At 30.5% G+C, this 26113-nt stretch overlaps 2 protein-coding genes across 2 annotated transcripts in view; both read right to left on the bottom strand.

The window, feature by feature from the left end:
* The window catches only part of LOC119674188, a 115980-nt gene that overhangs the window by 53618 nt on the left and 36249 nt on the right, over nt 1–26113 (bottom strand). The gene's annotated exons all lie outside the window — the stretch shown is intronic.
* On the bottom strand, nt 9013–10188 carry LOC119686504 (proteasome subunit alpha type-1-like). Its single transcript, XM_038101100.1, has 3 exons — nt 10098–10188; nt 9411–10040; nt 9013–9160 (listed from the first exon to the last, which is right to left on the bottom strand). Exons 1-3 carry the CDS (start codon nt 10098–10100, stop codon nt 9062–9064), a joined length of 732 nt encoding a protein of 243 aa, XP_037957028.1. The 5' UTR covers nt 10101–10188; the 3' UTR covers nt 9013–9061.

Here is a 26113-nt window from a genome sequence, read left to right as displayed (position 1 = left end):
TATCTAAGAAAGAAAACTCTATCTGTAGGCTAGTTCTTGGCATAGAGATCTGTGCCATCGCATGAATATAGAACTTCGCTTCGGTAGGAAATTCGAAGTCCTCATTCCAGATCGATTGGATTGGGAAAATGGCATTCCCGGATTCGAACCAAAAGTAATAACATAGTACACTGATGGTTCAAAAACCAAAGAAGGAGTTGGCGCTGGGTATATGACCCACTGTCTTCCAAGCAGAGGTTCACGTTATTGAGGTCTGCGCTCGTATCAATATTAACAATGGGTTGAAATGCGCCCGAATCTGTATTTATTCAGATAGTCAAGCAACAATCAAAGCATTATGCTCCTGCAAGTTTTTCTCAAAGCTTCTAGTAGACTGTATTTATTCAGATAGTCAAGCAACAATCAAAGCATTATGCTCTTGCAAGTTTTTCTCAAAGCTTCTAGTAGACTGCTATGATACGCTGCAGCAGCTGGCAAGCAATAATAAAGTGACGCTGTGCTGGGTGCCTGGTCACACAGGTATCAATGGTGATGAGTCTGCCGAATCTTGCACAGGCAGGATCTGTCACTCAAATCTGTGGACCAGAACCTTATTGTGGATTAAGTTGGTCTACAACCAAGAGAATGTCTTCTGTTCGGTTAGGGTCTGTTGTAGCACAAAATATCAATCATGGTTGCAGTGCTCTACTCAAGTGGGAGCTAGTACTCCGCTCCTTTCTTTTATCTAAGAAATTTCTTTTAAAACAGAAAATGTTGGTTACACTCTGACAATATCCAATATTTAATATTCTAAAACCATATATGTTGTTATCCTCCAATTTTCTAAAATAAAATTAGTAATCATATAGTCTTAACGATGAAAATTGGCGCTTTATATCGCACCTTCGTGATTTTCAAAAAAGTATTGACCTACCACAAAATCAGATGAAATACCACACTATGTAGTGACTTTTTGTGGATGTGGATCAAGAATTACTTGTAGATTACTTAGTTTGTTTGCACTACTTTAAAGATAAGAATTTTGTTTGTTGATATAACCAGTTAACGAAAAATAATTCTAATACTGAAAATTGGTCTATTTGTTAAATTGTCATCCAAACTCTGTTATTCAAGTTCCCAATAAGCGCATATATACTATATGTATAAACTCAAATCTTAGACAAAACAAATATTGCTTTGGAAAAGAATTCTGTTTGAGTAGTATTTTAGCTTTATATATTATTTAATCTTTAATTCTATATTACAAAGAAATTAATAAACTTGTATAATACAATACAATTATACAAACTTATAAAACTGGTTTAGCTCATAGCTTAAAACTATGACGTTATAGTCGTCTGCCGGAAAATGTCATCCTTTTATACAGCACTGTAATAATGATGAGAAATCAGGTCAACGAACTGGATAGCTTTATATATGAACGAAACAGAAGTAAAAATTGTCTACGACGATATTATAGTATAAGTAGTATAACCTTATAGTATATAGTATATTGGAGTATAACCAACAATATCTGCAACTAAGCGTTGATCGAACGATTTAAAAATTGGTCAATAAACATTCTTTTATATAAACCTAAAGAAATGAATATCATGATTAATAAATTGAAGGATCATTTAGAACTATAATCTCGTAAGATAATGAAGTATTCAATAAAAATGTAGTAATCATTAAGATGGAGTCTTAGATGGTGTCTGTCTTTTTTATTTTCATTTTTTCGTACATTTATTAATAGTTAAAGTGTATTGAACTCTTTTTAATAAAAATTAATCTCTAAATCTTAATCTCTAAATATTTTATATAAATTTTTTAAAACTTAAGTTCCTTAAATTATATAAAAAAATATACACATCAAATCTGCTTTATTTTTTAAGAAGTCTGATTACAACCTCTACAATCTTTACACCCTTACTAACCCCACATGTCTTAAATCTCATAATTAATTAACTTTGAATAGAAAGTATATTTTTCTTAAATGAAGAAGTTTTATACTGCAGTGACTTCTTCTCAGAAGTTAGAAGTCAAAGAAGTCACTTCCCACATATCAAATAAGTTTTCAGAATTTAATAAATTACTTTTGTACATGTTTAAATGTTTTATTTGGATTCAAAACTAAACTCTTTAAAAGTTTTATGGGAGAATAAATTTGTGGAGCGATACATAAATTAAAAACGAATAAGCGTGGATAAATATTTTTGTTTTAAAAACTATTTTTATGGTGAGGCAATTCGATTGAATAAATCATCGCTAATACACAGAAGCTTAAATTTGAAATATTGAAACGATTTTTAATGTCACCGAAAAGTGTGCAGCCAACATCCCATATTGAAGTTGGCGTGTGAATTGCAGGGTTGCACAAAAAGTGCGTGAACTCTATTCAGGAAGAATTTCTATGGCGATGAATTTGAATACTTTTTGTTGAAAATAATACTAAACTATTAGTAGAGAGACAAATTTGGGAAAAAGAAAGAAAGTACTATTTTAAAATTTTTGAAAATTCTATTAAGTTTAAAGGAACTGCAAAAACTGCTTTTAATACTACCCTTAAAATACAAAAAAATACAAGCGAAATACAAGCTTTTTATTAACCAAAATTCATGTTATATATACTCTAACCAAGACTCAAAATGGTTCAATTCGGCTATCCTATTTTTGCAGTGTCTTCCAGGTGTCTTTGAAAGCAGTCGAACTTGTGTAAAATATTCTAATCTCGACAACCAATCTAGTCTGCTGAAGAGGGAAATTATATCGTAGATCTTTTGGCAAGAATATTTCATAAATTTTGCTACCCAATATTTTTTTTTTAGCAAGGCTACCTTAATTAATAGCATCAATATAATGACTCCATAACATAGTCCGCTTATGAATCCAACTGGGATACCAAGTAGTCGATTTTAGTTGAACAAATTTTGCGACCTAAAATATTAGTAGAAAACTGCTATAAACACTGTACATTATGATTAGTAGAGCACCACAATTTGAAACAAGCATCACTAATTAACTGATATAAAAGTATACGCTTAAGACTAACGGCAGTAATCACTGGGTTTTGATTTAATAATAAGCAGCTGGATAGAATGGAAATGCCGTATAATTCTTACTGCCATACTCACAACTAGGCAGGGGGAGAAGAAACTATTTTCTTTTTTCTCTGTTCGTGTTCATATGAATATGTGCTTCATTATTATTCATTATTATATTGTAGATATATTCTACCTCAATCCCATTTTATGTAGAATAAATGTGACATTTAATTGAGTGAATAGAACACGACGCGTACCTATCCGACCTATATAATTCAATCAGTTATAGATGGTCTATATCTAACCTTAATCTTTTAATTAAGAGTAAGGCCTATTTATGATTCTGAACAATTACTTTTTTTTGTTACAAATCGTATGCATATCTATTTATTTAATTTTATTTAGTGTATGAGTCCGACTTCCAATTGAGGGAGTTAACGACCGCACGGCACCTAATCACATTAGTAATTTAATCAGTTATACATGGTCTATATCAAATTTTGTTTTCCTTTTATTTAACTGTCTATCAATTTGAAATCTATTTGAATGATAGGACTGTTTTAGTATCACAAATCGTATATTTTAAAGTTATTCTACTATTATTATTATTATGAAGAAGGGATGGTACACTGCGACCTAAAGATCTATTTTGGCCCTTAGTCGAATTAAAGTGTTTCTCCAAGTCCATTTTTTTTTAATGAAAGACGGTGTAGAGCCTATCATTACTTGCCTTAAATTCCTATGTTCCATTAAATACCTTCCTAGGTGTTTCTTTCACTTGTGCAACAGTGCCGGTACTGCCCCAGTACGTAGTATGCGCTTTCGTTCTCTTCTGTACAGTAACTGCAGTCTAAGTTGGATTGAATTTCTAACTTTATTAGGCGATTATTCAATCTACAGTGACCGGTTAGTAATCCCGTAATAATTCTTAAGTTATTAAGTTATTCTTTGTAAGTTCTATGGAATCCTTGAATCCATAGTTTTTGGTTGTATGTTTCTAAAAGCATTTTAGATTGTGATAGCCTTGGTAGCTCTTCCTAATATAGTTCTCTGTCCTTTTTCTCTGCGTCGTTCAAAGGAATTGTCTAAAAACATTATATTTTAACTTATTCATTTTTAATTTTTATATATGCTTTAAAAATAATAAATGTAAAATATTGCAAAACTTTTTTTTTCGATTCAATAGCTATACTTATTCATTAAACTTTCTAATGAATAATCAAGTTCTGTGTGTGGTCTAATAAAAAATTATAGTTGGAGGGCATACTAAACACTTTATCCTTAACCCTTTTTTTAAAAACTTTAAACAAAACTTTATATATTCACTAAACTTTTCCTATATATTAAATGAAAATATTGTTTAATTACCATAAAAACGAATAAAATTAAAAATGCGTCAGTACTTACACAGTTACACAGTACACAGTACACAATGTGCAGTCGATGTTAGTCCTTACAGGACATGAGTGTGAACGCAGTGTGAACGCAGTGTAAACTTTTTGTAATGCAAACATCGGCCAATACAATGGGAAACAAAAACAATATTTAGTGACAACTTTTAAATCAGTGGCGTGAAATATAATTCACAATAAAGGCGATTAAAGAAGCATTAAAAATACAATTAAAGTATTAAACGATAAATTTATATTGGAAAAAGTTACAACAATTTGAACAATAAAAATACTGGAAATGTTAAAAATTTATATAATGAAAATAATAAAAATAATAAATATAATTGAAAAGTAAGTAAAAAAAAAAAAAAAAAAAATAAACAATAAATCATAAAATATTATTAACCGAATGCACATTTACGCATGAATCATCGAAAAGCGCACTTAATGCCGCGATTAAAATTTTTATTAAATATAAACTTTTTCAAGGATTAAAGTGCTTTGGAAGTGATCCTGTTAGGTTCATGCAGGATGTATTTATGCATTCGGTCGTACCTATACGTGGGAGAACTGTCTCGTTTCGTATGGCAGGAGTGTGTAAAGTGTGTAAGGAAAGGTGTAGTTTATATGGAAAAATTTATTTATGTGCTTTACCTCTTTTATGTTTGGCATAATTCGTTGGTTCATTGCCACAGCACGGCTGCTCGTAGTAAAAATTCCATGTGTTCTCATAATCACAATTAATGTTCTGTACGCAAAATAACAACAGCGTTAGCAGGAACGTTGAAAGGACATAAAAAGTTTTGCATGTCCTGAATGGTGGTGACCATAACCTCAACTGCATTGAGGCTTTTGTGCAAGAAAACATTTTCGATGTATAATTTTATTTCAATTATTTTATTATTTGTACTTTTATTTTATTTCTTTCACTTGTTTGGTTTGTTCTTACAATATAAGTTTAGTTATTGCATGTTAATTAAGCTGAAATTTTAAATTTTTTATACTTTATTACCCGGAATAGGGGAACTATAAAATTTAGACTATTTTAAGAACTTTTTGTGATTTAATTCCATGTGGTCAACATGAATTTAACATGGACATGATATAATTCTTAAGTCCAGGTGCGCGATGGTAGATCCCATTAAATTGAGGTCTCGACCAAGATCCTCCAAAAAAGAGAACCCTAAAATAATAAAGTGGCGCCGGGCAGAAACAAAGCAGAAGTGAGGCACTATCATCATCTTTTCCGCAAAGGAAAGGATAGGAATAATTAAAAGGTAGATTCAAACTTTAAGCATGATTCCCTAATCAGTTGACCTGTAAGCACACCATCATCATACTCAATGAGAGTATAAGATTACTTCTTAATAAAGCGTGATCCATTTGTATATAGACGCCTACACAACTTTGACACTTCCATTCTTTTATCAAAAAGTTCAGCACAAAAATAATTTAACAACAGTTTGCATGATGTGAACAATATGTCCAGATTCTATAAAATCTCACATATTCAGTCTGTTAATCGATTGTTTGAAGTTACTTATACTTTCTGTTAATAAAATACCCATTATCAAGAACTTTTACTGTCTTAAAATAACTAACACTTTTAAATTGAATTTATTTTGCAAGGACCATTTAAATATGTGTTTTGCGAAGATCTTCCCTTAAAATAATATTATTAAAGAGAAAAATAAATTATTTTACAAATCGGTGACGAGATCAATATCTTCCCATAAAATAATATTAAAGAGAGAAATAAATGATTTTACGAATCGGTGATGCGGGTAGACGGCTTGAAAAACGTTAGTATAAACAGCATTTTTTTTTGTATTTATACTTAAGACCTTTATATATGCCTTATTGAAAATAACTTTCAGATAGTGCAGATTCACAATTTAAAAGTCATGATCTAATACATCACACAGCCGTTAAAGCGACAGAGTGTCGACGACGGATGGGTTTTGCCACCACTTTGCATATGGTAAATACTTAAGAGGTTAATGTGAACTATAAACCGTACTGAAAGCCCTTTAAAAAGGGATTTAAAAAACAATAAAAATGTCTGCTCAAAAGGTCAGGCTTATATACAAATTATTATATTAAGTGAGACGTTATTAGATATAAAAAACTTTTTTGTTAGCAATAAAGAAAGCTTAAAGCGCTTTTAAAATTGTTTATTGGGTCTGAAAAGTTAGAATCTGTCAAATATGCAACTATAAACTATCTTATTTTCAACCGATAGATGTGAACTCTCGCCTAAATCGGAGCTAATTGAAAAAAGCATGACCCGAAATAATAACATTAGCTTTAGATAACAATAATTTATTTGGGAAGCAAACTTGCAATTTTAGGGAAATAAGTTTTTATTTAAATTACTATAAAATTTATACCATATAGGTACATACATATATTAGATATGACAGACTGATTTATGTATTTAAGTCAAAATTCAGAAACTACTTATATACACTTATTCTTCTAAAGTAGTCGATGTTTTTTCTTTCAATACCATATATATTATTAACCTAAAAACATACAACTAGCATAAATTAACCTAGTAAAAGATGGCTTCGAAAATAGATTATAGAAGAATTAAATCCATTAATTGAAGGAAGATAACCGAAGCTATTGTATAACAAGCTTTATGTCTTTACAGTTTACATTTTTATAATCTCTATAAAGAGTTTCTGAATTCCAGATTTCAAATCTTCAACATCTTGGATCAACAATCCAAGATGGTCGGTCAATTGGGATATTTGTAGCTCGAAAATATCAGGAAAAAAACCAGCTGTCATTTTATTTCTTAAATTAGAAAGAAAAAGGGTTTAAAACGAATTAATTTGACAAATTTTTTTCGTTCCTTTTCCTTTCCAAAATACTGGGTTTAATGGAAATCTTATATGGATGCCAAGTAGTAAACTTTTTTATAAGAAAATTTAATTGAATTTTAATGAAGTAAAATATTTTTGGTGATATATTTTAATTGTGCTCACACAAAAATAAAAGTTAAAAACGATATTTAATAAAAAAAAAAAAAAGAATAAAAGTGGCGCTGAAAACAATAGCGGAAAACTGGTTTTGTTGCTGATATACAAATTTGAACCACAAAAATGCCTTTGCATGAGTGGGAGAACGAAGTGAGAAGATCAAACAAAACAGGAAAGCAGAGTGAAATAAAGATGATTGCCAACACACATAAGGAGTAATAAATTGCTTTTGAGTAAGTTAATTTATTTTCAGATATTTTTAAAAAAATTAACAAATATTTAATAAAATAAAAATTGTCAGAAGAGTTATTATATTTAATATTATATAAAGTATTGTTATATTTTTTAATCACTTTTTTTTTGCTCTAATTTTCACTACACATTTTAAGACCGAAGTTGGCAACCATGTCATAGGTCATAGGTCATAGGTCAAATATTTGAAGTAGATACACAAAGTAAAATTACATTTTTGTATATTGCAACATTAAACAAAATAATTTATAAAAATGTTATTCCAACATGCTCTTAATGTTTGTACCAATTTTTGTTGTTGTTTTTTTATACCGGTAGCACTTTTAATTTATTAATTTATGCATATACATATGCCACTGTTTAATACGATTTGTATTCCGCAAGGCAACTTCGAGTATTCTCGTTTGTATTGTTTCGGTAACTTCTGAATTATATTGCAATTTTTAACCTAAATATTTTTTATATTTGTATTTAACTTTTTTTTTAGCCACATTTTGACTAATTAATATATTATATTGTTATAATTCATACAACAAAACTTACACCAGACAAACAAAATAAACATACACAATTCCACCGCACACCAAAGATCAATGGAAACTGCTTATTAAAAATTTATTGAATTATATAGGGAGAGCAACACGATCCACATTGAGTGAGCAGAACATTAGCACTCAATTAATGTTGACATGACATCAAGAAAACTAGCAAAACAAAGAAATATGTGGGAATAGAGTTGCCAGATAACAATTATTTCATTTTATTAAATATTCAAATAGAGAGAATAGTTTATACTTTGCATCTGGTTTCTTATTAAAAATTTGCGATCATTTTTATTATGTTTTAAAAACATTATCGAAAACTATGTTATGAATTAAATAAAAATTAAAATTAAGAAGTTTTGTATACCAAACGAATGAACTAATATTGTCAAGTTTTGCTTAAGTATGTATCAAATCTATAAAACAAACATTATAATATATTAACAAATAATGTAATATATAAACAATATAACGAATTATATATTAAATTCATGAATTGTATTAGTACTTGCATTAAACTATACAAAAACGTCTTTTTCTTTCGCTATTAAGCCATAGTAATTTAGTTGTATTTTTATTTAATATGTTGAATAGCTCAATCTGTACATAAATTATGTGTTATTGATTTATTTATAATTTATAGTTGCATTTAGAATATTAATGGAATAGTGTTAGAAACAAAAGATTAAGTAATTATGTGCAAATTTTCTTACTTAATACACGATTATAAAATCATTAATAGATATCAAAGTTTTTATTAAAATGTTTTAAGAAAATGTTATATAATGTACTTTAAAATTAAATTAAAGATTTGTTGTTTGTTTATTTTGAATTTTGTGCACAATACACGATAACATATCACAGTTTTAATCGTCTCTAGTTAGATTTTGTAAATATCGAAAAGTTCTGCATTTATCCAAAATTCGGAAAGGTTGTTTATTCCCAACAACACCAATACTGATATTCTAATTATGTAAAGAAAAATATATTTAAAAATATTTGACATTGTTTTAATAAAAATGATTAAGATTTGTTTAAATTTATACGCAGTTAGTCAATTATAACTTGAATTGAAGAAAATGCATTTTGGTATAACAAACAATAAATGCCAGCGAATGTTACTAGTATCTTTATAAACATTTTTATACATCCATTGAGCTATTAAATTAAATTAAACAAAGCCTAAATTAAAAAAAAAAAAAGATAGAAAGATACCTGCATTTTTGTTATATTTTCCTGGTCGTCTTCAGATAATGTATGTCTCAAAGCGGTAACACCGTACATAATAAGACAATCTAAATTCGAACTAAGAATATTATTTATATTTTTTTTCAAATAAATGTTTGCAGCTGAAGAGCAGAAACCAATTGCAAATGCAACACGGTCTGAAGTTTCTCCAGTTGTTTGCACTTCGTATACATATGGATTTGTGTCCTCAGAACCAACAACTAGAAGACCTACACCAAAGATACGACAATTGCTATTTACTGTTGGCGCATACATATATTCACTTATGTTTTCCATTAAATTATTTGGTGAGATATCTGCATGTTCAACTTTTCTGAATTGACGACAAATAGCACGCATGTAATCAATAACTTTACGTCCATCTGCACCCAAACCTGCTATAGATGCACCAATATTTTGATCAACGACATAAATTTTAGAACGTGACAGAAAAGCTCTTCTCTCATTACATGGAAAAGCAATTAAAACTGCATGTGTTTGATTTTTAAGACCAACTGTCGCTGAACCAAGATTTACTGTCTTTTCTGCAATTTCTATTTGTGGCATAGTGCCATCAGATTTCCATGGTTCTTTAGGCCGTTCATCATGTCTGCTAGTCTAATAAGATAAGTATCGTTACATACGAAATTGTTTCTTACAAATTAAAAAGTTTACCATTGTTAATACAGTTACTCAGATTTTCATTGGAAAGGTTTTTTTTTTTAATTTATAGTTAATTACTGAAATAATTTTTGAAATATATTAACAATAGAATCAAAGTGAGTAGGATAATATCATTTTATTTGAAAGCAAATTATTAAAATATATATTGTAGGAAGTGTGGATTATTTTTTCAAACAAATTGTTAAGTATATTAAACAGATTTGAAATGGAAAGAAATAATATATTTACAGTAATGTTATAATAGATAAAATACAAATATACAATAAATAATACTAATAAAAAAAGGTATTTGTAACTGAATTGGATCAATGTTAAAAAGGAGGATTGTTCATGGTTTAAAAAAACTGTAAGCAATCGTGCATATTTTTCTTATTAAAATTGACATCCAAATAAATAATGCTTGGCAACCCTAAAATCTATGCAACAGGCTCAAATTTTTTGTATAGAAGATTTATAAAAAGAAATAAGAAATATGTAGGAAAGCAGACTTGAATACGTTCCACAACAGATCGCTGGTGGAAACTAAAAAACTCGCTATTCAGTATGTGCGCTATAATCAGCAAACTCAGTCGTTACACGATATTTTAATTTTAATTATAATTATTGTAATTTTGAAATATTAAATTATGAATTATAAATTGTCTAATAAAACAAGTTTAAAAAATAAAATATATTACGAGATACAAAAATAATCAATTTTGGTACAGTTCTTGTTCTCAAAGGCACTAAAAGTCAAACTGTACGATATAAATAAGTCTATCGTTTGAATAACCGGAACTTTTTAGGAAGAGGAACACTTATACGAGAGATTTTTAAGACGGAGCACTTACAGTCGCTATATATGAGTAATTAATATTTATTACGAGTATATATTGACAGTTAAGTTCCCGTTTTTGAAATTTGAAATGGAGGATTACTATAATCCGTTAATAAGATATATATATATATATATGTATTATTTTATATTATGATATATTTTTAAATATCTCATTAAATAATGTAACATATATACAAGAAAATGTGTTCTTAACAGTTCGAATACTTTAATAAAATATTTCAGAAACCATAGTATGAAAGTATAATATTTACAAAAAATAATTATATGAAAATATTACTTATTTCAATTTTAGAATTAAAAATTCAATTCCATATTTTCATACCGATTATTAAAAATTCTGGATTAAAATACTAGTTTTATCATTCCTTATACTATTCTGCTTGGTTCCAACTGCTTCAGTCGTAGTTTTACAAAAAATTACTATTCTCTATGTAATTTATGCAACCTTTGGTCTTCACTTTTTAGGAACTGCATAAATCGTTTGGGGGGTTCAAAACGTTGAAAAATTGCAACAAAAGAGCAATTGTATACCAAAGGACAAACATTAAAAATATGTGGCAGCATTTCCGGCGGACATGAGGAATTTCTAAAAGCTCTATTTATGCAACAAACCGCATATTAACGATATAATAATCCTTTATGCTGCAACGAAAACAATCCAACAACAACAACAGCAACAGGAGTTTAATCCTTAGCAGTTGAATGTGACCATTGAAACAATTTGCCAACAAATCCTTTCAAATTTAGTTGAGCGAACATTGTAGGCGCTGTGATTTAAAATATGGGCACGAAAAGGGTTTATGACTGAAATCAGTTGGTAATGAAAGTCCCTTGCAGGATGTTGTTGCTATAAAGGAGATGTTGTTGTGTGTATGTATACTGTCTGTATAATTTTAGAAAATATTTTATTGTTTGGAATTTACCCTTTGAGATAACAATGATGATCAAAATTACGTAGCCACAATATGTAAATATTGAGCAATATTCATAACAGTTTTGTTGAAAATTTTTGCATACTTTTAGGCGCAATAAGTTGGAATACCAGTATTTAGATGATAAGAACGTGTGGTATATATTGACGAAGAATTATAATTAACTAATATTTTTGGGAACAAAAATCATACAGTTTTATAATTTATTAATGTTGAGAATAGTTAAAGGACAGCTGCATTGCTCATGGCATTGATAGGACTCGGACAGAATAAATATATATGTGGTCAATGTTTATTTATTTTTGATATTTCATTGAGCTTATATAAAGATATGAACCCAGTAAATTTTAGAACGATCCATTTTTATAACAAAAAATGCTATAAATGACAAAATCAAAGTCTTTAAATTGTTTGTATATTCAATACTGTTAAAAATTACGTGGCTAGCTCTCTGAACCCACATATTCGTGCTTGAACAACTAAAGTAGGAACCCAAGTTATGAAGATAATCTTCAATCCATACATATATTTTGATTAGGATTTAGTATTGAACAGCTCACAGGATTTGAACTCACAGAACCAATAATTTCTTACTTGATAAACTTATATTAAAACGTAGGCTATGAAAATAATCTTAGAGTATATCTGTCTTATTTTATTCGAGATACTATACCTTGGAATAAGTAATTCTAGAAACCAATTCAAACAAAGAAAAAAAGCGGTAAAAATAGTCTACTCGATGGATGGATCAATTACAAACTTTTTTAGAAATTTTAATTAAAGCGGTACGTACAGTATAAGCTCATATAAAATCAACCAATGCAACGAATAATATAGGTTTATAATAGGTAACTACGCACGTATTCTGTTGTTTAAGCGATACACATAGTTAAAGCTTGAATAAAATGGACCACCGCGGTGAATTATTACTTAGTGACACGAGATATATCCATTATATCCATTGTAGTTATTGGTATTTAAAGCAAAAGTTTTTAAAGTTTAAGCTAGTGATTTTTACACTGTTTACTAAAAAGTATTGCACTTTTAACATAGATATAATATGTTAGAATATGTAACTGATATGGATTGTTAAAAAAATGTTAGATATGGATAGATGATATTGAAAAATCTCAAGCTCTTCTAAAGTAGTTTTCGTCCACTTCCAAACTGCTCTATATAAATGCAGTATAATTAAGAAATTTCATACATGTATTGCTAGAAATCTTTATTTTCCATGAAGTATTAAATAAATACACTCGAATCTTTCATTTGAATAAAAATATTTCCATTTTAATACTGAGAAGATATGCTCATATCAAGGGGAAAATTTACATTACTTAAAATGTAGCAAAAGTTTTGCACTGAAGTGTGAAATGCAGTAAAAACTCATTAGTGCAACCTTAACATTGACTTTTGTTAGTGAAATATGCCTAAAAGTATGCAAACAAAAGTCTGCTGCGGCTGTAGACTTAAATGCCGGCTGTCACAGTTAGGCGCACAAACACATACATGCAGTCTCAGAACTTTACATTACACAAATGCAACCAATTTTACGTTTGTAGCGATTCACCGCATTTGGTCGCAATGAAAGCCAAGTTTGTAATAAATGCGACAATTGCGCCTGATCGCATAATTCCCAGACGGGGAGCACTTTCAAGTGTGATGCTATCGAGCAGAGCACGAGTCCCCCTCCAACCCAAACTCAAAATTTAAACAAAAAGTCGTTCATTTAGTTCCAAATCATTGCAGAAGCGCCAACACATTCCGATGTGTAGCAACAAATCTCGTCTAGCGTTGAGTGAAAAAGTTTTTGTTGGAATTTGAATTTTATTTTCCGATTTTTTTCTTTCTGTTCATTTTGCCAGCCCCTTTGGATTGTTCTCGTATTGTTTCAGCTTATGGAAAAAGCATAAAGTGAAAATGCAAAATTATGCAAAAAAGCGCACGTAAAAGGACACACGCCGACAAACGTTGTACCAAAGCCGCTTCCATTGTTTTTTTTACGGTATTTTTCAATTTAAATGAAAACTAAAAGCTGGAGAGTGTGATGAGCCGGATTGTTTTGGATGCATGAGGTGCCAGCACAGACGGTGCTTAAGGATGTCTTGACTGCAAATCAAGTGTGGACGATGGTGAACGGAAAACTGCAGTCACGTGCAGCAAACATTTGGACTTTGTCATTAACTTTATGGGTTTTATTATTTTGATAAGTAATTTTTATTTAATAACTTTTAATGGTACTAAGAATTGGACAATAGTTTCAAATCTTTCAAATCTATATATTTACATTTATATATTTTATTGAATACTAACTTTGTCTTTGACGTGCAGATATAAAACTCTTAGCCATAAGCTCCCTCCCAATATTTAGCACACCGAGGAATCTCCTATTAGAGTTCTTCAGGCTTCTTCCTATAGATCTCCCCAACACCTTGCTCACTATATCAATAAAATGTGTCGCTCTCCCTACACAATTCTGTAGTTAAATTGAGAATATTAATGATCTTCTTTTAATACTAAAGATACTAAAGAATATATGAAAAGGAATGTGTTATACTCTGCGACTTTCTTGTAGTTAAACCATTGGATTTATATATATATATATATATATTTTATTTATATATATAGTTTTATTTAAAACTTTATACAACAAGGTCCTTCGTTTTTTTTACAAATTATAAATTATAAAATATTGAATTAACATAAGTAAAATTCTTAGATTTGGCTTTGATTAAACTAAGATATTCTTAACACCGAAACCCATCAATCAAATCATAATATTATTTATAAAAACATATATATAATATTATATATTATTTTTCTTAATTCCTCTATCTTCTTCTGGAGCATAGGACCTTAATATTATATATAATAATATTAACAAAAGTTTCTATAATTTTTCTTTCGCACCTATATTTCTTTAGCTTTTAAACTTGAAGAACTTTATATTGTCGATAGCAGTACACATAATAAAGAATTAGATGATTCTTAATTATCAAAGACGTTTCAAACAGTAGTGAATTACAACAACAAATTTATTTTATTATTTTTATTAATTAAATATTTGATTGACTATTCAACTCTTGCGACTGTTTACATATATCTCTTTTTAGTATTTTCTTTTTTTAATTATTTTTGTTTGGATGCGTACTCTAATTCAAAACTGCACTCTCATAAAGCAAATCCAAAACATATTCCGATTCTGTTAAATAACCTAAATATCTCAATTCAGGGTCACACAAGTAATCACAAACTCTATTGCGTAAAAATGCTTTAGATAATAACTCGCATTTTATTAAGCAAAGGAGAAGAAGATAGATGAATAGATGATAGACAGGATGAAGTCAACTCTTTGAAATATCAGTAATATAAGCATTTGCTTTATAGGGTCTATGACGGTTCCTTCAGTGACTTTGTACTCCTCATTGTATACCAAGAATTTGTAAAAAACTCTTGCACAGAATTCTTATATTTCATCAAAACTTGGAAATCACAGGCTTAATCTCTTTTTTAAACCTTTAAATTATCCTTATTCTTAATTAACTTTAAAATTAATTTTGGTATTAACTCACAAATAAATAAATTAATAAATTAATGAATATTTTCTCACCGAATTACTAAAGTCAATATATCGTTTGCAAAACAGTTCAAAGCTTACCTGAAAAGAAACAAAATTTTATACAATATTTTAATATAAATATTAGAATTAATTTTAAATTTAAAGATTGTTAATTAGATTAAAATATCAAAAGAAAAAATATAAGAACTCAATCTTTACTATATATATTTTATTTCTAACATTTTACTTCTATTTTATTATACAAATAATTTCCTTCAACCCAAATATGAGTTCAATAATAAAACCAATTCTTATATTATAATATTATTTCTTTTGTTTTTAGCTAAATTCAAATATTTCTTTTGTCTCTTTACATTGGGAAACCCAAAATTAAAATGCTTCCAACGTGCACATGCGATATTAAAATTGACAAGGTGTAAATTTGACTGTCTTCATTGCATACTTTTAGGTTCACCATTATCACATCAGAGCTTAGTAATTGAACAACTTATTAAGGAATTTGTGAAAAAAAATGTGCAGAAGCAAAGGAAAGTATGGCTTTGTTAGCACCATATACTGTCCTCCTTCCCCATGTAAGTGTTTGAATGGAAAAGGTGTCACGCAACAAGAAAAGACCCATTGCGTTAATGTGAAAGTCTTGCAAATGACTTTTAAACAACTGTCTGCACTAATTATAATAATTTTCAGCATGAAACAAAAAATTTAATCTAATAAAAATTGTCTAAATAATTTCAACAATATTTAGGAGACACTCACATTTTTCTTCTCACATCTTCCTTTTCTTTTTTTTTTCTTCTGTGTATGTTGGATGCTTTATAAACGATTTAATTCCTTTTTGGCAGTTTTTATTTCGTAGAAACTACAAATTGTTCACACTGTGTCAACTTTCAACAAAAGATTTTAATTAAGTCCTTAATGACAACTTAATTTACCACCATCACCAACACATACACTAAATATCCTTTGCTGCTTTTTTGTATTGTTTTTGCTGCTTCTGCTGTTGGTGTCTGGTAATGTCTATGTTGCTGGTTACGTAGCAGTGACTAGTGTTTGTGTTTGCAGTGTCAGCATCATTAGTGCGGCACAATGCTGAGCGATCCATACTAGCAAAAACGAATAAAAAAAAACTCCAGCTCCAGCTCAAACTCAAACTGAAAACTAAAAGGATATAAAGATTTTCTTCTTGCCTCCCTTCTTTCCCTTTTTGCACAAATAAATGTTGGAAAAACATTTTATCAACACTAAAATGTGCTTAAATTACGTAATTAAATGATTTTTTCACTTTTTCGTTAGAGTTAGCGTTGTCATTTTCTACCACTTTTTCCCCATGTCTCGGAAATGAGCTGAGGTGGTCTTGTGTATAAGCCAAAAGGCGCATCTAAGGTTCAAGGTGTGTATGGTAGTATGAAGTTTGCATATCCTTTAGTTCGACTATGAATTTTGGATTCGTCGAACTTTTGTTTATGGATTGAGGTAAATATTTTCATAATATCTACACAATTCATATAAATTTAGAAAGAGATTTACACATTTGTTTTTTTAGATAAAAAGATATATTATACCAAAAAAAAAAACCACGACATAACATTTAGTGGCTGAGTAGTAAACTGATTTATAAAAAATATCATTGCAATGTTCCATTCAAACGAAACTTTAGCAGAACAGATTTGAGGTTGCTGGTGGGATATCTAACGGGTTACCACGGGCTACGTTACCATCTCAACAAAATGGATCTGTCCGAAAATATAGATTGTAGACTCTGCTTAGAACCAGAGGAGACACCAAGCCACATTCTATGTGACTGCCCAGCCTTGATATGGGCCAGGAGGAGATCAGAAATTGCTCTTCCCTTCCGACATTAGGAGGTCCTCAGCGGCCGACATTTTAGTCTTCATCCGGAAGCCGGAATGTCTTCTATTCAGTTAGGGTCTGTTGAAGCACAAAAGATCAATCATGATCGCAGTGCTCTGCTCAAATGGGAGCTTGTGCCCGTTCTTTCTCTTCTCTCTTCTCTTCTCCTTTCAAACTATATGACTGATAAATTGAAGTGGCAAACGTCTACATTTAACTTTAATTCCGATGTATAATTATATTTCTTTAGCTTTGGTTAAACTTGTTACACCAACGATATAATCTAAAATTCTGATTGAAAGTTAGCATTTAAAACACTTATTCTGAACTACACATATAATAGAACTCATCTACAATCATATCAGAACAAGGCAACTACTTTGAATAGATCGTTTCTTTTATACTATTCTCTTATCCTAATAGTTGCTGTACTAACAGAACATTGTCTAATAGATAGCGTCTATTGTCACTCTATTGACTAGATGGACGAAACTGTAGGTCCAATAGCTTCTCCGTCAAAGGTCACAGAAGGATTACAATTCTTTCATTTTTCTTCATTAATAATCATTAATAATAATGAAATAATTGGTTTATCTTTCTGACCATTATAAGTAAAGCATTTGATATGTCCACATCGATTATTTCTAACACTTCATCGATTCAGTTGCCTGCCGAATGGCGCTTCACTTTAGTGTCTACTGTCATAGTTATGGATTAGACGAAGAGGAGAGTCATTTCCGTCAATCACATAAGAACCAAGCAACTGTTTTTTGTACTTCATATCCTTCCCTCCATTATAGTTAATGTACTAACAGGACGCGGATAGACAACTCCACCGAATAGGACACTTTTGCCTACAATAAATAATTTGTTTATTATAGTTACCGTGTAACCAGGGCACTACGGAATTGGTAGAATACCTTCCAAACAAGACTTCCCTTCAATATTTTCTGTGGCTTATAGCAGGAAAAAGAAAGTGTTATTTATCTACTTTCTGTACGACTATTGTCAAAGTTTAGAGTAAGAATAAGGAAACGATATCATTTTCATCTTTATGAACTAAAGATGGCTCGATTAGTCCGATTGTTCAACTATTCTTATGATAAGATCCACGTGCGACCCGAAAAAAAATGAATAATAGTTCATGCTTATCACAGCAAAAAAACTGAATAACTTTTAGGTTGGCTAGTCACTTCATCCAACGACTACGACTACGTAGTTGGCTGGCATAGAAAGAAGATCCAGAACAAGTAACATTTATTCTGTTACTGTCTGTCATTCGTCAAAAAGTACACATATTTTCTTGTTTTCGAGAATGTCTGTCGGATATAACTAACATAGGCATTAAAGCTTACTTATTTGCTTAGTTACAGACGTGAATCGTCCTTGTTCAACTCGAGTAGCCTCCGCTAGCCAGCCCGATTAGTTGCTTGCTGTCGCCAATTCGTAGCACCGAGCGCCTCCAAATCGTTAAACACCTGGTCCCTCCACCGAAGATACGGACGTCCTCTAATGTGTTTCCACCTGCGGGCTCCTTTCCAGCCGGAGTATTTTCTTCCTTTAAAGGTACCGCGTGCTATATTTAAGCAATGAAGTGGTTTCACGGTCTAAAAGAGGAAAATAGTAAGCGTGCTAACATATATCAATTTTGTACTTTAATATGACCTTCGGATCGTTGAGGGAGTCGGTCATTTTGCAAGCTAGATTGCTATTACAGCTCACCTACTAGACCAATATAAGTATTTTCTGTTTATATCTAATGTTAAAATGAATATATTTTATACTGCAAATAATACTATCATATAAAAATTTCTTGAACATTCCTTAAGAACGTAGTGCATATTTTATAGTATTCTAATTCTAATTCCAAAAATTCTAATAGATTGTAAAGCTTTAATAATGTGAATGTAAACTTCCATTATGTGCAACCTTTACATCTGTAAGGCAATGCCAATGCCTCTTGCATGCATAAACCAATTGTCTAACGAAACTGAAGTCTAAAATTTCGAAACTTTTTCCAGCAATTCACGTTTATCGTTGTTTCTGTTTTTATTTTGTTACTCTTTTGCAGTTCTTGTTGTTATTCTTGTTGTTGTTGTTTCTCCTTTGCCACTTGAGCCTATTGAGCCAAGGTATTTACATAAACTTGACTTTCATACAATGGCGTACCGTGAAAACGACAAAGATTAATGTCGCCAAACTTGACATTTAGCGTGACGCCTTCGTCTCTACATATCCGTCAGATGCATTCATTTTGTAACTTCTTGTGTCAGCCAAGTCAGCCAAGTCAGCCAAGTCAGCAGTACGTACAATAACGAAAATCTAGTCTAGCTGTCGTCTGACAGACATTATGCTGCACTTCACAATAACAACAACAAAAACATGACAAAATTTTTTATTTTTATTTTCTTGTCATTCGTATTCGTATTTTTAAAGGCAACAAGACAAAACGAAAAAAGCACAAAAGTAAAATAGGAACTTTGAATCCGTTGAGAAACAAATTCTCCTAGTAGAAGAGTATGTGTATCTGGATGTGTGCATAATTAAAAAAGCATTTTCCTTTTGCTGGTAGGTTCAACTCAACTAGTGCTAGTACTTTTAAATTTATTGTGTCACTCATTCAATGCAAATGCAGCAGACGGAACAAAATTCGTTGCATTTTAAATGAAATAGTAAAAAATTTCAAAGGACTCAGCAGACTAGAAGAAGCGAAAAGTGGGAATATTATGCTCACACACACACACACACACACACACACAAATGCAACAACACAACACACACACAAATAAGCCCGAAATTCACTTTTTATACAATTTTATTTATTAATATCATTTATTTTATATATTTTTATGTCTGCTGTATGATTTTTTGATTCCATTTCAATAACAAAAACAAAACAAAAACAATATAAATAAAATCCAAAATTATTTACAGTTCTGATATTACCGAAATTAATCAAACAAAATGGCCTACAGCTGCGCCTCAACAATACTTTATGAAAGGATCATTTTTAGAAGCTTTCGTGTGGCTGTGGTAACTGCACTTCCTTCATGTACTGTAGAGAGCATTTTAATTAACCACTCCTAAAATGCTGCAGCAGTTTTTATTTATACGTGCACAAACAACACATATATACGTGCTTATGGGGAAGTACAGCGTATATTTTTGATAATAAATTCGGAGTTATTTAAAAACAAAACATCCAAATTTTTCAGTTTTTCAGTTGAAGAGTGAAGGATGTTAAAATTGTTTATGCAGTGTATCATAAACAATTTGCATTATACGTGCATTTTAAGTAAACAATTCGCATTTATGCGACCATAAACAACGGAAAATATTTTTTAACCGTTTCACTTAGCCAGCGACATATGTTGACACATTTAGGCACGTTGCTCACATAAAACCAAAAATCAGACGCCATCTTGTTATGGTCAGATATCCTTTTGCTAAATAATCCTTTATGGCGCTGCTTTGAGATTTATTTTACAGTCATACCAGACAGTCTGTACCATTTAGTTTTTAATTGCTTTATTTTTGGGTTTATTAAAAAATTAAGTAATTCTAACCGGTGAATAAGTTATAAGTGTAAATACATATAAAAAAGTTTATAAAGACATGCGACCTTAATTAGCGATATAGTTTCAACTTGGAATTGCGAGCAAAAAGTGCAATATGTATGAAAGCATATATTTAAAATGCCTTTCTAGACACTTTGAATGCGTAGAAGCAACCAGAAAGAAGAATTATAGTACTTATGGTTAACTAATATTTGTACTTATATTATACTATATTAAAGAAAACGATTGAATAAAATATATATGTCATATCTTCTATTGCTTGCAGGATATTCTTATTCTAAACGCGCCTAAAAGCTGCAACGTTTATTTTACCTAACATTGGCTCCAGATTATATGTACTAATTAGTTTTTGTTTTAATAATTCAAATAAATATTATACTTACGTTAAAGAAAACGATTGAATAAAATATATATGTCATGTCTCTTGTTGCCTGCAGAATATTCTTATTCTAAACGCGCCTAAAAGCTGCAACGTTTATTTCACCTAACATTGGCTGAAGATTTATTTGGCTTGGGATGTTAAGAAATGTAAGTTTTTCTCATATAAAATGTAACAATTGTTACAATATATAACTTTACATGTGATGTCACATGTAAGGAATATGAAACTTGTGAGATATAAGCTTACCACACAAAAAAATGTATAATATAAATAGAAAATAAATAAAATGTACTTAAAAATTATTAATAAAATATAGTATAAATGAATGAAACGCACTTAAAAGAGTGGGAGAAAACTTTCATTATGGCGAAACTGATAAACAAGAAGAACTGCGACATTTCAGAAATTTATAGAAAAGAATTATAAAATAATATAAAGCGCCTCACTCTGTTTAATATTTTTCCATTATATTTTTAATAGCTTATGAATTGAAAATAACAAAAAAAAAACAAAATTCATATAAAAGGAAAGAGTAAACCCAAGGACCATAATCAAAATTGAAACTTAAACAATAATTATACTAAAAGTGTTACCTTTATAGTGACTGTTTAACATTTAGTTTAATGGGTGATACCAGTAATCTTTGTGCGAAAAAACTATTTCCGGGTATAATTTTTTACCCTATTGTTGTTGTTTCCATTCCCCCATTTTAAAAGCGCCACTCGCCCACGCTTCTTCGGCGCTGAGGTAATCAAAAACTTTTGTATTTCATATAAATAAGCGTTTTATGTGCGATAAAAGCAGCTTAAAATTGTAGTGTTTTTCTTTCTTTATATTATATAAGGCAAAAAAAAACATTTTTTTCCTACCGGAGTTACCGTACATTTGTTACCTTGCATCTGAGCCGGCAAACACAATGTTGCAAGTGGCGGCAAAAGTTTTTTGTTCTCAACAAAATAAATTGGTTGTTGGCACAATGTGTGCACTTCGCATTTCGGAGACGCAAACAAAGTCTATTAAACGAGAAACTTTTGGCTTAAAAGGTGTATCAGGCTTAAACGTAAATTTGCAACACAAATACTGAAAGGAATAGCAAGATTATGAACATTAAAATTAAGAACAAAAAAATTAAAATATATAAAATAATGAAAAGAAGTCACAAATACAAAGTAGAAAAGTTTGTCGTTTTACACGTTGGCTCAGGCAAACGTTCGAGTTGTTCTTAAAATCCTTAACGTTCTTAAAATTTTCGCTTGAGTGAATCGCATTCAAGTAGTAAAGGATTTTCATTAAATAAAACCATTACGAAATGTTTCACTTCGATTAGCTCAACTATTTGCATATTCCCTCCCCCCCCCCACCATCCCTATTCGCCACGGTATCTTCCATATTCTGTCCTTTATTGATTGTATTAAATTCTCGAAATGCTTTAAGGAAATTTATTGTCATTTTATGTCGCAAGCACAAAGGCATTACTTGAACTTGCACTGCTTTCGGCTGCTTGAAAGGGTTATTATGCAAAATAAGTTGCATAATTTATGGCGCTTTGAGGTACGAGTAATATTTGTTTACTTGCTGACATTGCATGTCATAGGTGAATTAAAAGAAAAAAAGCTGTAATTGCACAAAAAATGTTATAAATTTTATTGACCGTAACAGGTGAAGTATGGCTTTGTCTTTTAAGAGGAGAGCGGAAGAAATTTACGCTACTTTTAGACAAAAGAAGGTATTTATTCCATAAAAAAATATGGAAGACATTAAAACAATTAAGTGAGATAATTTCGAATAATGCACGAACTAAACTATAAGGTTTAATGAACTCTATTAAAAAAAGACTTAAGTGGGTTTCATACAAAGATATGATCAAACGACTATAGTTTATAAATGTACTGCTTGGATGTATTGCAATAATTGGGAAAAGAAAAAGAAGATAGTGCTTTGCTGGATACCCGGTCACAGTAGAATCAATAGCAATAAGTTAGCGATACCGTCCTTATGAAAAAGCCAAGAGCTGAGGTAAAGTTGAATTTAGCTGACAGGTTAAGATAACTTGCGTATCATCTTCAACGAAATGGATCTGTTTGAAAACTCTGCCTGTAAAATTGTTTTCAAATAGATGATACGGCGAATCACATACTGCGGTATGATATTAAAAATCAGTCGCAATGGAAAAGTCTTTTTATAAATTAGAATAGAGCTGAGGTTATGATCAGGTCATTTGAAAGGTTGGAATGACTTATATAGTAGCTTAACAAGATGGATCTATAGTAATTGATGACGCAGGATTTTGCCCTGTTTTTTAAAAAAAATAATAAGGCGGATCACATTTTTGTGGCTATCTTACTTTGATCTGAATGAGGAAAAAAATACTTAACTTTATTTGAAATTAAAAATTTGCAATGGAAAGACATCCTTATAATGTAGAGCAGATGTAGGGTTATGAGCAGGTTATCTAACAAGTCACTTTCGCATGCATATCATTTGAAGAAGATGAGTCTGTTTGAGAACTTAGTATGTTGACTCGGCTAGAAAAATATAAAACTGCTTATCGTATTTATTATGGTGATCTAGGTTTAATCTAAGTTAGGAGAAGATTACTAAGACCCATATGAAATCAGACGCAATAAAATCGAGTTTCCATTAAGTACATCAGATATGAGTTTATGGATAGGTGTGCGCCCATATATTAACAATCTTAACTAAATTAGTGTACTTTAAGAGACATGTGTCGGTTTTTTGGATGTATTACTTTAATTTTGGGTTAGAAGAAGAATACAAGATAGGAAAAAAATTAGCAGTGTGAAATATTTTTTACTTTGTTCGAGGAGCAGAATGTCTTTTACATGATTGGGTTCAGATACTAGTATAAAAGTTCTGCAGAGCCACAGTACCCCGTTACGATGTTAATATCCATTCTGTAGTATTCCACACCTGCCAAGATTGTAATACAGAAATATATTTTTTTTGAAAGAAGTTTTAAAGAGAAAAGTAAACAAATTGTGCTCATTGACGAAATAAGATTCTTTCATCTGATTGACTATACGTTGCAGTATAATTTAACTAGATCGTAGGGAACGGATCCTAGTCCGTTTTGGACAATTAAAAATGACACATTTAGCTTAAAGAAGATATTGAGAAAAATGACAAGTAAAAGCATAAAAATTAGAAAAAAAATGAAAAAAAGTGAAGTGAGGTTTAAGAACTTATGAGAATTTGAAATGACAACTCGTCTAGTCTTTAATTTATACAAGTTAGAATTATATTCTTTGTTATTTACAAGAGTTTTTTCCAACCATTTGTAACTATATCTATTTTTGATTTACGAGAACTTCTACCACAAATCTTTATTAACTAATTAAAGTTAAAAACTGCAAAAGAAAAATTGTTTCTTGAAAACATTGAATAGAAACCACATTATTATTTTGACCAAAAGTTGAAATAACAGAAGAAACTGAAGCAAAAAGTGTCTTTAAGAATGAAAAGATTGTTTTATATTTTCCCTCAACTTCTGTGGAAAACTGAACATATTGTCGTCATTTACTTTGTTGTTGCAACAATTTGTGGACTTTTAGCAAAAGTCAATTGTTTGCTGTTTTATTTATGCATTTCTACTTACTTGTTGCAAGAACAAACAAAAAGTCTCATGCAGCAACTGTGAAAACAGCAAAAACTTGCCATAAAGCCATAAAGTTTGTGTTGACAACATGACCAAACAGGAAGCAATGTTGGTCACAAGTTCAACTTCCTAGCAACTGCAACAATATAAATTTTTTAAAACAACAAACGGAATAAAACCAGAAAAAGAAAAAAAATAAACAAAAGATAGGAGCAATAAAAATAATAACAATAAGGAAAGTTTAGTCAAAGTAGAGACGAAATATGCACAATAGTTTAATTATGGCACCTTGGACGGAACGTAGGTTTTTCTCTATTTTCTCTATAGAGCAATTGAGCGTGAAAGTGTCAATAGATGGCCTTAACTATGCATACATGAGAATCTCATTGATAGACAAACTTAATCTTAGTGAGTTGAGTTGGAGTTTTTGTGCCCTTAAAGTGAGGATAAAGTATTAGAAGGCTTATGAATGGGATTTAATTAAAAGGAAATACTTCAAAATATGGTTCGAAGAGCACCATGTTAAGCAATATATATAACATGGCTAAATGTGTGGTCTTAATGGCTTCTAACTGTCATTCTAAATCATTTTAACGACAAAACACTGCTTATAGATAAACATTTTCAACAGCTAGAGATTACTATCTTAGTTATACATCTGTAGAGGAAGAGAAAAGTTTTGCTAACCTGTTTTGTCATTGTCTAGCGATCGCTATATTATGACAACTGCTTACCTTACTTTAATCTGTCTGTAGTTTTGATCTTTACATGAGAGAAGATATTTCGGTAATATGCACTCTCACGATTCAGAAATCGTCATAACGCGACGGTTCTGCTAGACAGTGACATACCTGTAAATGACATGTGTGCCATACCTGCCTTAGAGGACGAAAAGGAAAGTTCCACTAATCTCTTCATCTACTATCTAACGCTTGCCATAAGATGAACAGAAAACTAATCTATAGCCAGATAATTAAACCAGCATTACTTTATGGGTGTTACAAGTTGCTCAAAGTCAGGCTCTCCGAAGACTCTTCAAAGTGCCTTGGTATATTCGCACAAACGACATGCTAAGAGACCATAGAATAGATCCGATCAAAAAATACATAAGAGACAGAGCCCTGAAGTTATATTGAAAAACTGACAGGCTATCCTACTTAGCACTATCTAATCTTAGAGTAATCACTCTCCGCACGGGGAGGTACGCAAATCTCAGATCAATCACTGAAT

Source organism: Teleopsis dalmanni, chromosome 2, assembly GCF_002237135.1.
Source record: "Teleopsis dalmanni isolate 2A chromosome 2, ASM223713v2, whole genome shotgun sequence".
Lineage (NCBI taxonomy): Eukaryota > Metazoa > Arthropoda > Insecta > Diptera > Diopsidae > Teleopsis > Teleopsis dalmanni.
This window is presented reverse-complemented; position numbering and strand designations above follow the sequence as displayed.

Coding starts and splice junctions, on each gene's coding strand:
- LOC119686504 (XM_038101100.1), bottom strand. Junction 9,161..9,410: donor AAAATATAACAAAAATGCAG/GTATCTTTCTAT, acceptor TTACATAATTAG/AATATCAGTATTGGTGTTGT.